The 15246-nt window shown below is 38.5% G+C and overlaps 1 protein-coding gene across 1 annotated transcript in view; it reads right to left on the bottom strand.

Annotated features, from left to right (window-relative positions):
- The window catches only part of MPHOSPH8 (M-phase phosphoprotein 8), a 68998-nt gene that overhangs the window by 7153 nt on the left and 46599 nt on the right, over positions 1–15246 (bottom strand). The window contains exons 15-23 of the mRNA XM_042457251.1: positions 13410–14531; positions 10758–10857; positions 9116–9343; positions 6687–6812; positions 6514–6602; positions 4152–4292; positions 3367–3453; positions 1866–2020; positions 949–1103 (exon numbers count right to left, since the gene is read on the bottom strand). Coding sequence (XP_042313185.1) covers positions 949–1103; positions 1866–2020; positions 3367–3453; positions 4152–4292; positions 6514–6602; positions 6687–6812; positions 9116–9343; positions 10758–10857; positions 13410–14531 — 2203 coding nt within the window. The remainder of the gene's footprint in view (positions 1–948; positions 1104–1865; positions 2021–3366; positions 3454–4151; positions 4293–6513; positions 6603–6686; positions 6813–9115; positions 9344–10757; positions 10858–13409; positions 14532–15246) is intronic.

Raw genomic sequence — 15246 nt, 5'->3', positions numbered from 1 at the left:
ATTTTTTAGAATGCAAAAGAATCTGGTAGCATTTCTGAGACAAACTGAAAGAAGCCGATAGCATAAACTTCTTCAGATGTGTGGAGTGGAGTGCAGGGTCCAGTGGGACCTTGGTATCCATGGACTTGCCACCCATGGATTCAAGCATCTATGGACAACAAGGATGTGTTATCCCCAATTGCAGCACATGCACATCGCTGAGCCGCCATTAGGGACAGCCACTGCTGTTCCCAGTTGTGGCGTGTACATGGATACTGAGGTCCCATTGTATAAGCAAGCTGTGTATGAGAATGGCAATAGAATTGCAAAACTTTGTGGTTATAGAGATGATGTAACAAGTTCAGTTTTAATATTGGTTGATGGTTGTTGGGGGACAAAGGCAGGAGGAAAGATGTTGTCTAAAGCCAAGGTGAGTAAATAATGATATGAATGAGTATTGTAAGGGAGTGTGGAAATCTGAACAGAGATATGATGAACTGCCCAAGACAGCCCTCATGAGAAGGGGGGATTAGCCAGTGTTATTATTTGTGTAATATGCAGGGAAACAATTGTCAATCCAATTTTTGCACGTTCAGATTTTGGTTACAAGATCCTTACCATAATCTTTGAACATGCTTTTATTTTTTCACAACCATCTCTCTGTTACTGACAGTATGGGATTAAACTCAAAAATTCCCAAGACATTAAAATGCCACAAGAAATTAAAATTTAACACAGTTTACGCTCTCTCAGATCCCACAGAATTTCTAAGATTACTGTCAGCCTCAATTCCACCTGTATTGTTTTCTCTTTGTTTTGGACTATTGGGTAAAGTTTAAATAACTTCAAATATTTTACTGCTAAATATTCTGAATAAGATCTGCCCACAGACTGGGTGATGGTAACAACATGGTCCTAAAGGCTTAGATTTCCAGTTTAATGTTTGAAAATAATGTGTTTAAATACTACCTTCAGGGACACTCTGTGGGGGCTTGTAGGTGAATTCAGAAGAATAATCTGGCCCCTCACAAAGCCTATGACACGCAATATCAAATATAGGCTCCATCAAACTAAGACGAGCTTCAAAATATTCTCTGATTGCATCTTCTGCAACTCGTGAGACTCTAAACAAGGAAAACAATAAAAACAGAACTGTGACTTTAATTCTGATCAATTATAATACAAATTTCAATACTTTTTCACTATAAAAATAAATATTTTCTCAACACTTAGCAGGGCGAAATCCATATTCACACAACAGACTAAAATCTAGCAGAGGATTTACCTGAGCCAGCCTCAACAGTTTGGAACATTACTTTTACAAAACGACTGAGAAATAAAACCTCCCTATTTCACTATTATTACACTTACAATTCTAAAAAGTGACAAATGCTTCTCAAAAGCAATGAAAATTTATTTTTATTTTTAAAAACACATCTGAATGCATCAGCAGAGCACAAATATATTTGTTCTCTGTCATTTAGTTTGGTTATACCCCTTATAACTGTCAAACTTTTAAAATGTATATATAGCACAAAAGGGATGAAGTTTTTCCCTTGGTAAAATACAACTGTAAAGTATCTTAATGGAGAAAATAACTGACTACTGTCAAGCTTACTTTAGCTATTTTGGATTAAATTTTCCAATTTTTGCTTAGGAATGTATTAAGCTGCCTTATACTCTCAGACTGTGAGTTCATTTTGCCTCTCCCCAAATGTGACTGATTTTTACTACTAAGCAAATTTCTCTAAGGGCCATCCAAGAAACGTGGGTCTTTACTAATAGTTCAGCAAATACAGTTCCTTCCTCATTCTTAAACATCAAGCTTAACTACAGTTGTTGATTGACAAAATAAAATAAAAATCATGTCCAAAGCAAGAACTTACGTAGTCAAGTGGCTGCTGAGGAGATCATACACTAGCAAATTATTACACTGTTTTGCAAAGTGAAGGGCATTGTTCTGATGCTTTGATAATATGTTGCAGTCTGCGCCACTTTCAATCATAAGACGGACAATATCATAATTTCCTCTCTTACAAGCCTGCATGTGGAAGTAAGAAAGCAAGAGCTGATACATAAAGCACTTCAGTACTGACTAGATATGCATACGTTGGAATAGAAACCCATGCAAAGAAAAAGATCTTGTGATGTTTTAAGCCATCCACGGGGTCACCATGAGTTGAATCCAGGGCAGTTAACAACAACAACAACAAGCCACTTTATAGGTCCAGTAGCAACAACAGTTGGCTTCACCTCTAAGCTTAATACTAGAGGAAAACAGAGAGAGGTTGGGAAATGAGCGAGGAAATGAGCCAGGATCTTAAATGTTAGTCTAATTCCTCACTGCTGAGCCATGTTTTGGTGTTTTCCTTGATAAGTATATGCCATGACAATTTCCGCAGAGAGAACCACAACAGAAAGTGTGACTCGGAAATGTTTTTTGTGCACTTCCTCCAAAGCAGAAACCCAAGCCAAACTGTTCACACCATCCCATGGCTGGGAAGTATTTGCTAGGCACAGAATGCAGAGACCAAGATATAGATAACACAAAGATATAAAGATAAGTCATCTTCCACTTGGAAAAGTAACTACAATTTATCTACTTTTCCAGAGCAGTGGCAGCAATTCCACTCTCAATTTGCTGCCACATCAGAGGTGTAAAGGAGCAAATCCTGATGCTAGACATTATCCCTTCAACTCCAGCAAGCTCCTTTACAATTTAGAGCAGTTGCAGGAGTAGCAGTAAAATCAATAGTAAATTCACTGTTCCCGCAGTGCCCAGTCTGCTGCCCACCTTTCTTCCTCCCAACTCTAAGCTTACTGAATAAGTATTAACCAAATATATCAACAGAAAGGATATGGAGACTGAATCCATAGACTGATGTTCACTATTAACCTTAAATTCATGTGCAATCTATAGCTGTAGTATTACTACAAAGATATGTATGTCACTTAATAATGTAACACATGGGTTAGTGCCATTCTGGTAACTTCTAACATTTAAACATGGATCATGCTTCAGATGACAAGCTAATTTATGAATTTTAATAGATAATGCTCTATACATAGGAAAATATATCCAGATTTACCATAGTAAGTATCAAAAGCCATACTAACAGCATATATTTTTTTTTCCCTAGAGGCATTTGATGAATGATGATATAAGGCCCTTCTTACAGAATGCGCTAGATATTGCTAATTGTTGTGCTGGTGTGTGTGTATACATTTTAATTATATATGCTTATATAAAACTTTGTTTTAATTTTTTAAATTGTTTAACTGTATTTTAACTTTTGTATTTTTAACAATGATTTTAATTATTGTAAGCTACTTTGAACCTCAAGGGCTGGATAGAAATACTAATACTAATAATATTAATAATAATACCTTCATTAAAGCCGTTTCACCACTATTTTGCTGCAAATTCATATATGCTCCAGCTTCCAAAAGGATGGCTACTGTAGTGAGATTGTTCTACAAGAAAAAAAAGTTAACATATGAATATGCTGAACCCAAACAGAAAAAGAAAAGCTCTTTTTTTAACTTGCTGTGAAGAGCCATAAAAAGTAATTAAAGTGAGCCCTATTAAGTGAACTCTTTAGCACCATATGTCATGTGCAGCCTAGGCCATAGCAAATTCCATTTCTTAAATACAGGAATAACAAGATTAAAATAAGGTGAAGGAGAAAAAAAATCAAACAAGACAATATAGAAGTAGCAAGCCCAACAAAGGCAGAGGTAGAGAAAAGAGTGCGTGTTCTTGAATAATTCTAGCATGGACTAAGCGGGGAGGGGGGAAATGAAGGGAGGAGGCAAAGAATGCGGAACAAAAATATCTAGCTGATCCGTGTGACTCCATGCCTGTCTCAGGATGGTGCTGGGACATAACCCACTTTATTAGGATTCATTCTTTGCACCACTTGGAGAAATTAGTTTAATTTTTTTACCACAGAGTGTCAGATGTGATATAAGCCATAGTAGTCCAGTTTCTCCAATAACTCCAAGATGAAATTTGGTTGATCCTGAAGTCTGGAAGACACAGTGACTTAAGCAGCTGGACATATTCCCAGCTATGCTTCTTTGAAATCTCTGTTCTGGATACAAGAGTTTGGGGGGGGGGAATCCCTGAGTAAATAAAAGCAAAAAGAGAAGCAAGAAGAAAAGAAACCAACCTTTTCAGCTGCATGTATCAAAGCAGTTGTTCCATTTTTTTGCCTGCAATTAACTTTAGCCCCTTTCCTGATGAGAAGCCGAAGAATATCATCATGACCTCCTGCAGCAGCGAGCATCACAAGAGTCATTCCGCTAGAATCCTGCAACAGCGGTTTATTAATGTTTGATTTTCAATTACAACAGCTACCCAAGGTACAACTCTGATCACTGAGGAACAGATGACATCTAGCTTAGCAAAGGATAATTTGCAAAGCCACATGGTCAGATATCCACTTACAAATATATAAATTTTGTATACATAATTGTGCATAAACTGTAGCAAAAAGTGAAATAATTTCCCATTCTTCAATGAATTAATTCTGAAGGGAAATTTAGATTGCAATCCTGAAGGCAGGAAACTGTCTAATTAAAAAAAACTTGTAAGCCACTCTGTGAGTCTTTGTGGCTGAAGAGCAGGGGATAAATACTCCAAAATAAATAAAATAAAATAAGGGAAAGTGGTATGGTAATATTATTCTAATACTAGTATGAAAATAATCTGTGTTATTTTCAGTGCTTCTATTTAATATGTTTAATGAACATGGACGTGTTGAAAGCTGAACACTTGAGTATGAAACAAAATTACTCAAGCTGGAGCAGATGCCTGGCATTGTCATTGTCTGCTCCCATTTCTCTCCTGGAATACTTTTCACAGGCTGGTTTAGCATAAGAGGGGACAGCCCAGCTGAAGAAGAAGGAGCCTGGAGACCCTAATGGTATTGTCAGACCTCATTCAGATCTTAGCAATTCTGGGAACATTCCAAATAGCTGGCAACAAGGGGGATAATATCAGTTACTGAATAATTAATGAAAAGATGCAGACCACTCCGTATTTGTGCCCCCGTGTCTAAACAGTTTAATATGTATTTACACATTTCAACTAAGAGAAGTGTAGAGCACATTAAATGTGAAATGTGCTCACAAAAGTCAAGTAATTATTCTAACTTACTTTAGCAATTACAGTAATATTCTGAGGATATTAATGCTACCTCCAATATATCCAATATTAATGCTATCTCCAATATACAGGAGCCCTGGTGGTACAGTGGTTAAATGCTGGTATTGCAGCCACAATGTTGTGAGTTTGATCCCAGGGCTCCAAGGTTGACTCAGCCTTCCATCCATTCATAGGTCAGTAAAATGAGTACTCAGCTTTTTGGGCGTAATTGGCTTACAGATTGTAAACTGCTTTGAGAGTGCTTAGTTCACTATGAAGCGGTACAGAAACGTAAATGCTATTTCCACTGCTAATACATCTCAATTGAGACAATGCTCATGGTAAGACCTGCCGCACAGCTAAAAAAACTTTAGGCCCTCAACAGATGGGCTTTTGTGGCGCCCTCGTTACATGTGAGGATTGCCTGGTGGGCAGAGTGCCCACACGCCTGGCAACCCTCGCACGTAATGAGGGCTTCGCAGCTGCGCAGCACCACCCACATGGCGCGCACAGCTATGACGTCGCAGCTGTGCAACGTCCAAATAACGCTGCGCAGCTGCGATGCCATCGGGGCGTCTTTGCAGGTTTGCTGCGGTGCAGCTGCACAGCAAAAGGGAGCTGCTCCTTTCTTGCTGTGCTGCAGCGTCACACAATTTGGCTGTTGCGGTGCTGCTGCGTGGCAAAGAGAGGCTCCTCCCTGGTGCCTCTTTCTGGTGGTCTGTACCCCGCCCCAGTTGATTAAGCACATGTTATATACTGAAGTCTTATATATGTTTACCTGGAACTAGGTTCCACTGAACAAAACAGGGCTTACTTCCAACTGGGCATATATAAGATTGCACTGTTAACTTTGCCATATTGCAGTCTTACTGTGCATATAAATAAAACAATTTTGTAGGAAAAAGCATCCTTAAAATGCCCAATACAACATACATATCCACTATTTCAGAAGAAGCATTCCGTCTTGTGAAAAAGCAAAATGTCTCTTTTAAGATGAGGTCTACTATTTATAGTTTTCTAACACTTCTATTAAAATTAAATAAAAAGCATATCAGCAAAATAATCAGGACACCTTTTTAGTTAATCAAATGCTTGTAATTCAATTAAACATTACAGGGCTCAGTATTAAACAGATGTACACAGCAAGCATCTCTGAATGGATTGGAATTACTTCTGTGTACCTGTGCATAGGATTATGTTACAAGGACAGCGTTCAAATCTTTAGAGTGTACCACATCTAAACACTGATGCTGTATGTTTGCTTTAAAAGGACTTTTGAATATTTGTGTATCACTGCTTTACTTATCTAAACCCCTCAAATTGTTACATTCTTGTTGTAATATTTTGCCAAAGAATATTAAACTATATGTTCCACAAAAACATACCTCCTGTTCAAGATTATACTCTTCATTTGAATTAAGTGCCTTCTTTACTGTAGCATAGTGTCCATTTTTAACAGCATCCCGCAGCTGAGCTAGAATAAAATAAGCTCAATTGGAGTAAATAGATTTCAAAAATGAAGGTATGAAGATGCTCCATCTATCAAGCTAGTACTCACTAGAGGATATTACTTCAACAGGCAAGTGATTCTCATCTTCTCCATCAAGATGCTTCTGAAAGTCTTCCAGTGACAGCCACTCTAACTGCATGTCCATGCCCAAGCTCACAGTTTGTTGCTTCGCATCTACCACGTTTCAAATTATAGGAAAGAGAGAAAAATAATATAGCCATCACTAAATAAATCCTCTTTGCACACATTGTATACATCCCACTGCTCCCCTACTCCAAGGCAAACAGAAAAACAATTTGTTGTGGAATACAGCTAACAAATAGATCAATAAACTGGATGAGGAATCAAGCCCAAACTAAACTAACAGAGGCCCTGTTTGTGGGTGGTTCAACCTTCTTAGCTTTATGCTGGTGGTCTTCACCCTGCATTGGATGGAGTTCCACCTCAAAAAAGGAGCACAATTGCAATCTGGAAATGTTCACTAATCATTTCAAGGTATGGAACACCTTCTACTAGTTTAGGTTGTTGTGCAAGCTGTAATTCTACCTGGAGAGACATTTCCACATTAGACTACTGTAATGCATTATACATAGCCTGCTTTTGCAGTCAACGTTTTAAGCTACTACTGGTCTAAAATACAACTGTACGGGGACTAGGCATTATGATCACATTACTCCAAGGTACCAACTGCACTGAATCCCATTTCATTTCCAGGGTCAATTCAAAAGGTTGCTTTGCTCTTTTAAGCCTTTCAGGATTTAGGACCAGGATACCGTCAAGACCAATGAACTCTTATCCCAATGCACAATCAATCAGTCTTGGTGAAGTGAAAACAAAATATTTTTATTGCAGACATCAGAAACAGAAGCCATCAAAGTCAGATCTAACATTCCATGCCCACCACCGCATATTAAATGCATTCACATTAATTAACTCCACCCCTTATATTTGGGGCGCATACTTATTCCTACCATAATAATATCGAACCGTTTTTCCCATCTCCCACCTGAGCATCTTCAAACCTCTACCTATAGATAAAGCCAAGCAACAGTAAAATGTCTCCCCCCACATTCCACAAGGTCTTCCCAGCAGCTAGCTCAGCAGCTCTAGCACATGTATTAAACACATTAGCCCCTACTGTACCACTTGACACCCAACAGGCCCTTGTATACATCAGCCCCAGCAAAATAAAACACACATAAATCAACATAAGCACTCATGGCAGATTCTATACACAAAGGATGCTATAGATTAATGAAGGACTGCTCTCTGTGTTGCCTGGCATTTTGTTTATAATTCCACTGGCACTTTTTATACAGCTCTTTCATACTCTGGCAGTTAGCTGTTTTTGTTTAACTGTAATTTTTTCTTTGTAAGCCATCAGTGGAATCTGTAGGAAAGGCAGTATATAAATGAAATATTAAGATAATTTATGGATAAAGAGAAAACAGTTTATGTACTGTGGGAAAAAAATGAAGATATAAGGATCATTCCTGAAATATTTTATTTCTTTGATTTATATCCCACTGTTCTTCCATACAGCGAACAAGGCAGCTAACCATATAGTTTAAAAACCAAGTTACCAAGTTATAGTAATTTACAAGATAATATAACATCGCTACATCTGAGGAAGTAGACCAAATTTATGAAAGCTTATGCTATAACCTCTTCTACAGTTTCAAAGGTACAAGATCCCTTTGCATACTGATATTCCAGACTAACATGGCTATGTCTCTGAATTCTGTTGTTGATGTGTGCCTTCCAGGTTGTTTCCAAATTATGGTGATCCCCTAAGGTGACACTATCACCTTAAGTAGAAGGCAGTAGGAAAAGAGGAAGACCACATTCCAGATGGATAGACTCAATTAAAGAAGCCATAGTTCTGACTCTGCACGACCTGAACAGGGTTGATGATGATAGGGTGACTTGGAGATCTCTCATTCATAGGGTCATCCTAAATCAAAATCAACTTGACAGCAGTTAACAATAACAACAAACCTTGCATCAAATTTTGTACTTCTGAACAGAAATAAACTAGGAGTTGGTGCAGATGGGGCACTGGTGTAATTAGACTACAACATGATAGAACCAAAAAGTAAAACAAATCAGGAATCACAATAAATTTATGCAACAATAAATTTATGTTGCTTTGCAGACAGTCCCATAATGAGAAAACTTATAATTGCAGACCTGCCAACAGCCACTTTTTCATTAAGCAAATAATAGTAACAAAAGCAAGTAGAATCTCTAGGATACTAGGTTGCCTGCCTTAAGTTGTATATTTTACATCTATCAATTACAGATTTTTTTTCAAGGTTCCAGAATGGCCTCAGTAGCAAATGTGGTGCAGAAAAGCCAACAACATCTGTTTTGTTCTGGAAAAGAATGGGCTACAAGTGTGTGGACTGGCCCCTGCTTTCAGCAAAGAGATCAAACTCAATTAGCCTTTTGTCTCTAATGTCACACTTTCAACTTACCTGAAGTCTCCTCAGTCACATCACGGTCACCCTCTGCTGCAATATAAGCCCAGGTATCTGTCTCATCTCTTGTGCTCCTGCTATATAACTGTCGGTCTTTTGCTCTGAATTCATCTATGGATCTGTAGTCATGTCCTGCCTCTTCTTTTTTTCTATTGTCCAAGTATTCACTTTTTTCTTCTGAAGAGATGCTAAATACATCAAATGCATTCTTGATCTCTTTCAAACCTAGAACAGTTAACAGGATTATTATGAACTGTATATTGTTACCTAACATAATACTTAATGTAAGAAAATTATACAAACTGTTTCATCAAAAAGCATACACTACTTTTCATTTACATTCCACAAGACTTAATACACTCCTTGAAATGCTATTTTTCACAATCAAGACATTTTGGCAGTTTTCATTTTTGTTCAATGATAGTAGACACACCTGCATTTGTAGAGTTCAAAAAGCTTATGGAATTCTTTAGAAACAACTGGAGGAAGCTAGAGAATCAGCACCCATAAGAACAGGACAGTGCTGCTGTGTCAGATAAAAGGTCTATCTAGTGCCAGATGTTCTAACAGTAGAAAATCAAAATGCCCATGGGAAGCCGCTAATAGATAAAATGTGAGTGCAATAGCACCCACCCATTAATGTTTCCCAGTAACAGGTAATGAGAAGCAAATTATCTCTGACACTGAGGGCAACATATAGCCATCATGACTAACTGTGCTGTTGTTCATGTCATTTCTGACTTGTGGAGACCCTGTCACAAGATTTTCTTAGCAATTTTTTTTCAGATGGGGTTTGCCTTTGCCTTCCTCTGAGACTGAAAGAGTGTTACTTGGGTCATCCAATGGATTTCCATGAGCCCTAGTCTTCAGACTTGTTCTTCCAATGCTCAAATCACCACACCACACTGACTCTCATGATGACTAGTAGCCATTGATAATGTTATTTCCTGCTTGCAAAAAAAATTAGATCCATGTATTTGTCATAGCAGAAATAACACCATTTGCCTAAACATTTTATTTGAGAACATGGTCTGTGTAGTCCACTTTCTTCCATTTGGAGATTTGGCTCAAATATCTGTATGTGACAGCCGTGTGTGTGTGTATGTGTAAGAGTGTTTCTGATTTTTATGAGAAAAATGTACAATCTGGAGTCACAGCAGTATTGCTCATGGATAACCTGAAATGTATTCTTAGCAGAAGCTATTTATTGAAGATGAGTCCCATGTTAAGCAGAACCTCTTCCTAACCTTTATAAACAGGCAGATAGAGACATCTTCTCACATCTTGTCAAAACAAGAACTGTGCTGAATGCTCTTAATATAAATAAAGTCTAGGTCTCCTTAATCATTTACAGCATCATTGCTATTAATTTAGTAATATGCACACCCATTCTCCCTCAAGTTTTTTTCTCATTAAAAGAGTTCCCTAACAGACATCATTTGTGGCTGAAAGACTGCCGCTGGGAAGAAGAGGAAGAGAACTCCCAATATGCTAACCTTGCATGAGCCCAGATCTGATTCCAACCCACCTGACTTGAACAAAATGTGGATGAAATCAACATGGTTGCAATACACAAACCGGATAGATTTTTTTTCCTTTAATTTAAATGCTTTTATAACCTTAAGAATTTCATGCTTACTTTTGAATCCCTTCTGTTCTTTTTTGACCTTTTCTTCCTTTTCAGATTCAAGTCTTTTCTGAAGTTTCTCTTTTGCTTCACCTTTTTTAATTTCTTTTTCCTGGGAAAAAACAGTTTAAATATAAAAACAGTGTTCTGAACTATATGACATGGGAATAGCATTCTGTTATAACACTAAAATCCCTTATTTTAAAATCAATTTTTGTAAATAGATTTATACTGTTATTGTGACTGAATTGTTTGCCATTCATCCTCTGAAACTGAAAACAGTATTCTTTAATGATAAACTAAATTTTAATTTGGCAGCATACTGACCCCTCCTATGGCCTGAACTTTTCTCCTGTAATATCATCCTCTTTTCAACTTAATGAAAAAAACATTCATTTGATAAACTGGAGATGAGAACGTGCAGAAAGAAAAAGAGATAGGCAACCTCAGCTGCATCCACACGACATAAATAATCTAGTTTGACTCCACTTTAATCACCATGGCTCAATGCTATGAATTCTTGGGTCTGCCTTGGGTCCCAACTTGGAAGAAAAGGAGGATAAAAATAAAATAAATAAATAAATTCTGGGAATTGTAGTTTGTGGCGCTCTCTGACAGAGAAGGTTAAACGGTTCACAAAACAGTTCCATAGTATTGAGCCATGATAGTTAAAGTGGTGTCAAACTGGATTATTTTTGCAGTGCAACTGCAGCCTTCTTTTTTACTCTCCCCTTCTCTTCTGCAAATTATTCCTCTCCTATTGCTTTGCAGCAGAAAAGCAACAGATGGGATTTTCATGCTGCATCCACACTAGAGAAATAATCTGGTTTGACAACATGTTAACTGCCTTGGCTCAATGCTACTGAATTCTGGGAATTGTAGATGATTGCAGCAGCAGAGCTCCAGTGCCACAACAAACTACAGTTCCCAGAATTCCACAGCATTGAGCTATGGCAATTAAAGTGGTGTCAAACCAGATTATTTCTGCAGTGCAGATGTAGCCTCAGCCTTTTGTTAATAAGCAATGTATACATCTATCCAAAGACCGAGACAAAGCAAAGCAGAAAATGCACACATCTCAAACATTTAAGTAATATACATCACTTTCTTCTATCAGCAGCAGCTATGGGGAAGTTTGAGCAACTAGATGGAGTCACGCTCTCCACAAAGGACTGTGTTCGCAGTCTGGGGGTGCTCCTAGATCCGTCGCTTCACATGAGAAATCAGGTGAATGCAACGATCAGGAGCAACTGTTATCAGCTCCGGCTGATATGCCAGCTGCACCCTTTCCTGGAAGAAAAGGAACTAGCAAATGTTGTACATTCACTGGTAACTTCACGACTTGATTTCTGTAATGCGCTCTACATGGGGCTACCCTTGTGCCTAGTCTGGAAACTTCAACTAGTGCAAAATATGGCAGCCAGGCTAGTTGCCGGAAAAACTAGGAGTGACTGAATAACACCCGTTCTAAAATCTCTTCACTGGCTGTCTATTAGTTTCCGGGCACAGTACAAGGTGTTGGTTATAACCTTTAAAGCCCTACATGGCTTGGGCCCAACCTATTTCAGGGATCGCCTGCTCCCATATAAACCGCCCTGCACCCTCAGGTCCTCTGGGAGGAATCTATTGCAGCCTTTTAAAACCAGACTAACTGCTACCTCCCAGAAGGGCCTTCTCTGCAATTGCTCCCAAACTATGGAATGGTCTGCCAGACAAGATCTGTCAAATTGCCAGCTTAGACAGCTTTAAAAAAGCTGTCAAGATGGATCTCTTCTGGAAGGCCTTTCCTGAATAAAAGTGCCCGGCCACAAAATGACTGCCCCCCACATTATGTATTAGCCCACCGCTCTGTCCTCATCATACTGTATATATTTTCTTTTTTTAAATTCTGTTTTAATAGATGTTTTAATTGTAACAAGTTTTAATCCTGTTTTAAGGGGGGGTGGGGAATTTGGGACACAATGTTGTAAATGTGGATTTTAATATGTTGTGAGCGGTTTTGATTGTCCAGTTACAGAAAAGCGAGATACAAATGAAAGTTTTATTTATTATTATTATTTATTGGATTTCCCCTAATTTGTAAACAGAAGCTTCAGAAAAATAATTTTGTCAGAACTGTGAAGGGGAGGGGGGGGGAGATGGAGAATTTTAAACTTTACCTCCATGATCCTGAGGCTACTCTTACTTACTCTGCCCTGCTATTGACATACCAAGAACATACGGGTCATTTTTGTGGGTTTTTCAGGCTATGTGTCCATGTTCTATAAGAGTTTATTCCTGATGTTTCGCCAGCATCTGTGGCTGGCACCTTCAGAGAATGAAAATGTCGGGAATAAACTCTTCTAGAACATGGCCACATAGCCTGAAAAACCCACAAGAAACTGTGGATGCCAGCCATGAAAGCCTTCGACTTCACAACATACAGGTCGTTGATATTAATTTTTATGTTTGCTCCTAAAACTCAGGAGGAGAACAAAGTAAGTCACATGAAGATGTACTGAGCCAAAAATACCTCACAAAACAAAAAACACCAAAGGGTCAAGCAGAGGAGAATGGGGTGAAGGATGTCACAGCCAGATTGCCCTCACATCCAAAGTAGAGGAGAAGAGATATCTAGAACAGACAACAGGATAAGATACTGAAACTTTATGTCATGTAAATTACCTTAGACAATGTGTTTCTTTCTCTGGAGACGTCCTCAGCACTCAGATCACTTTTAGAAAGATTCTTCTTGCTGCCAATGGTTCCTCCTCTACTGTAGTCAGAATCCAGTTTAAATTTTTCAAACAGGCTCTCTGCTACGGATTGCAGAGTAGGCCTCTCTTTCATTTTCTCCTCACCAACTCTCCAATTGGTAGTTTTATCTTTGCCTTCAGCAACAGTTGTCTTTTGAAGCACATCCCTGGCATAGGACTGTCCCAATTTAGCCTCTTTGCTTTTCAGTTTTGTATTGCTTACTTCCCCGGTGGAATCAGTTGATTTTCGCCCTCTCTCATCGGGGGATATTTTCAAACTTTTTTGCACAGGGCTAGGTGTTGTTGGTCTCTTACTGTCCGGCTCAGCAGCAGCTTTTGCTTTCTCTGGTACCTTATGCTTTCTATGTGTGCTTTTCTTTTCCAGATACTTGTCAACTTTTCTACTATCTTCACGTTCTTCAGATTTTTTGTGTTTCTTCTTTTTTCTCTTAACTTTTGCTTCACAGCTATCATCTGTGCTTGATGAACTGTCTGGTTGCTGAACTGAAACCCAAGGCGTCCTTTCCTCTTCTAATTCTTCTTTTTCAGGACACGTGTTATGTTTTTCGGCACTGCTGTCTGAGTCTAAATCATCAATATCAGCAGCTTGAGAAAAAGAGTCCTCCAATGGGCTGGATTCCAGATCTAAATGAGGACTGTGTTTTCCTTTTGGCATACTTTTATTCTTAGACTCCTCTTTTAATTTTTTCTTCCCTTCTTTGACTTCTGCTTTCTTTTTAGTGGTTTCTTTTACATCCTCCCTCCTCTGCTTTTTGGACTCTTTCACATCTTCCCTTGATTCTGAAGTCCTTTTTTTCGGTTTTGAATCCGAAGCCAAACTATCACAGGAATTTTCACATTCCAGTCCAGGTCTATCTTTTCCTTTTGCTGATTTAGATTTTTTCTTTTGCATCTCATCCTGGCTTTTGTCCTCCTTCTCTTTATGTTTTTTCTTTTTCTTCTTTGGAGATTGATCTCCTTTTGAATCACTTTGCCAGTCACTTTCTGCTTCAGAATCTGCTTCAAAAAGATCATGATTTAAAGGCAGCTTCTAGAGAAAGAAAGAAAGAAAAAAAAGAAGGGATTGCTTAAATGATCTAGTGTTTAAATTGAATATTTAAATCTGGATTAAAAGAAGACTACAGGAACATTAGCATTTTAAACCTAACAGAGACCCAAAACAGATGGGTTGGAAAAAACCACGCCAGAGCCACACTGGTGCTATTTGCACTGGGGCTGCAGTGACTGCACATGTCCAGCCTCGATCTGGGCCACCACCACAGTTTTGAACCAGGCTGCCAAAAGGAGTGGATTTCTCCACTCCTTTTTGGCCTGGTTCTCGGGAGACACAATGTTGGCATGGTTTCCTGTTGTGTTTGGGGCATGAGTCATCTAAAGGCTATGCCCTGAATGCAGCGGGAAACCACATCATTTGGCCCATCTGTTTCGGGCCATAGTTGCACTTGTTTGCTTGTTACCTCACATTACTGTATTAAGCATTTTGTTTATGTATTCCTCTCATGGTTTTCAAACTTATTTTCTGTAACCAGCCATGGAACAAAAGCTAACATTTGACAACAATCTCTGTTTCAAAGTGATTGCTGTTAGACTTGGATGGCTGGTATTCAAGGAACAAGAGTTCAAATTCCACCCACTGAAACCTGTACAGAATTAGTTGCATCGTTATTTAGTCTGAAACTGTCAATTCCTCAAAACTGTTAAACATGCTTAACAGGTTCAGAATGACTTCATTTTTAAATTTTTTT

The sequence above is a fragment of the Sceloporus undulatus genome, chromosome 3 (assembly GCF_019175285.1).
Source record: "Sceloporus undulatus isolate JIND9_A2432 ecotype Alabama chromosome 3, SceUnd_v1.1, whole genome shotgun sequence".
Lineage (NCBI taxonomy): Eukaryota > Metazoa > Chordata > Lepidosauria > Squamata > Phrynosomatidae > Sceloporus > Sceloporus undulatus.
Note: the sequence above shows the minus strand (reverse complement) of the source record. Positions and strands in the feature narration are given on the sequence as shown.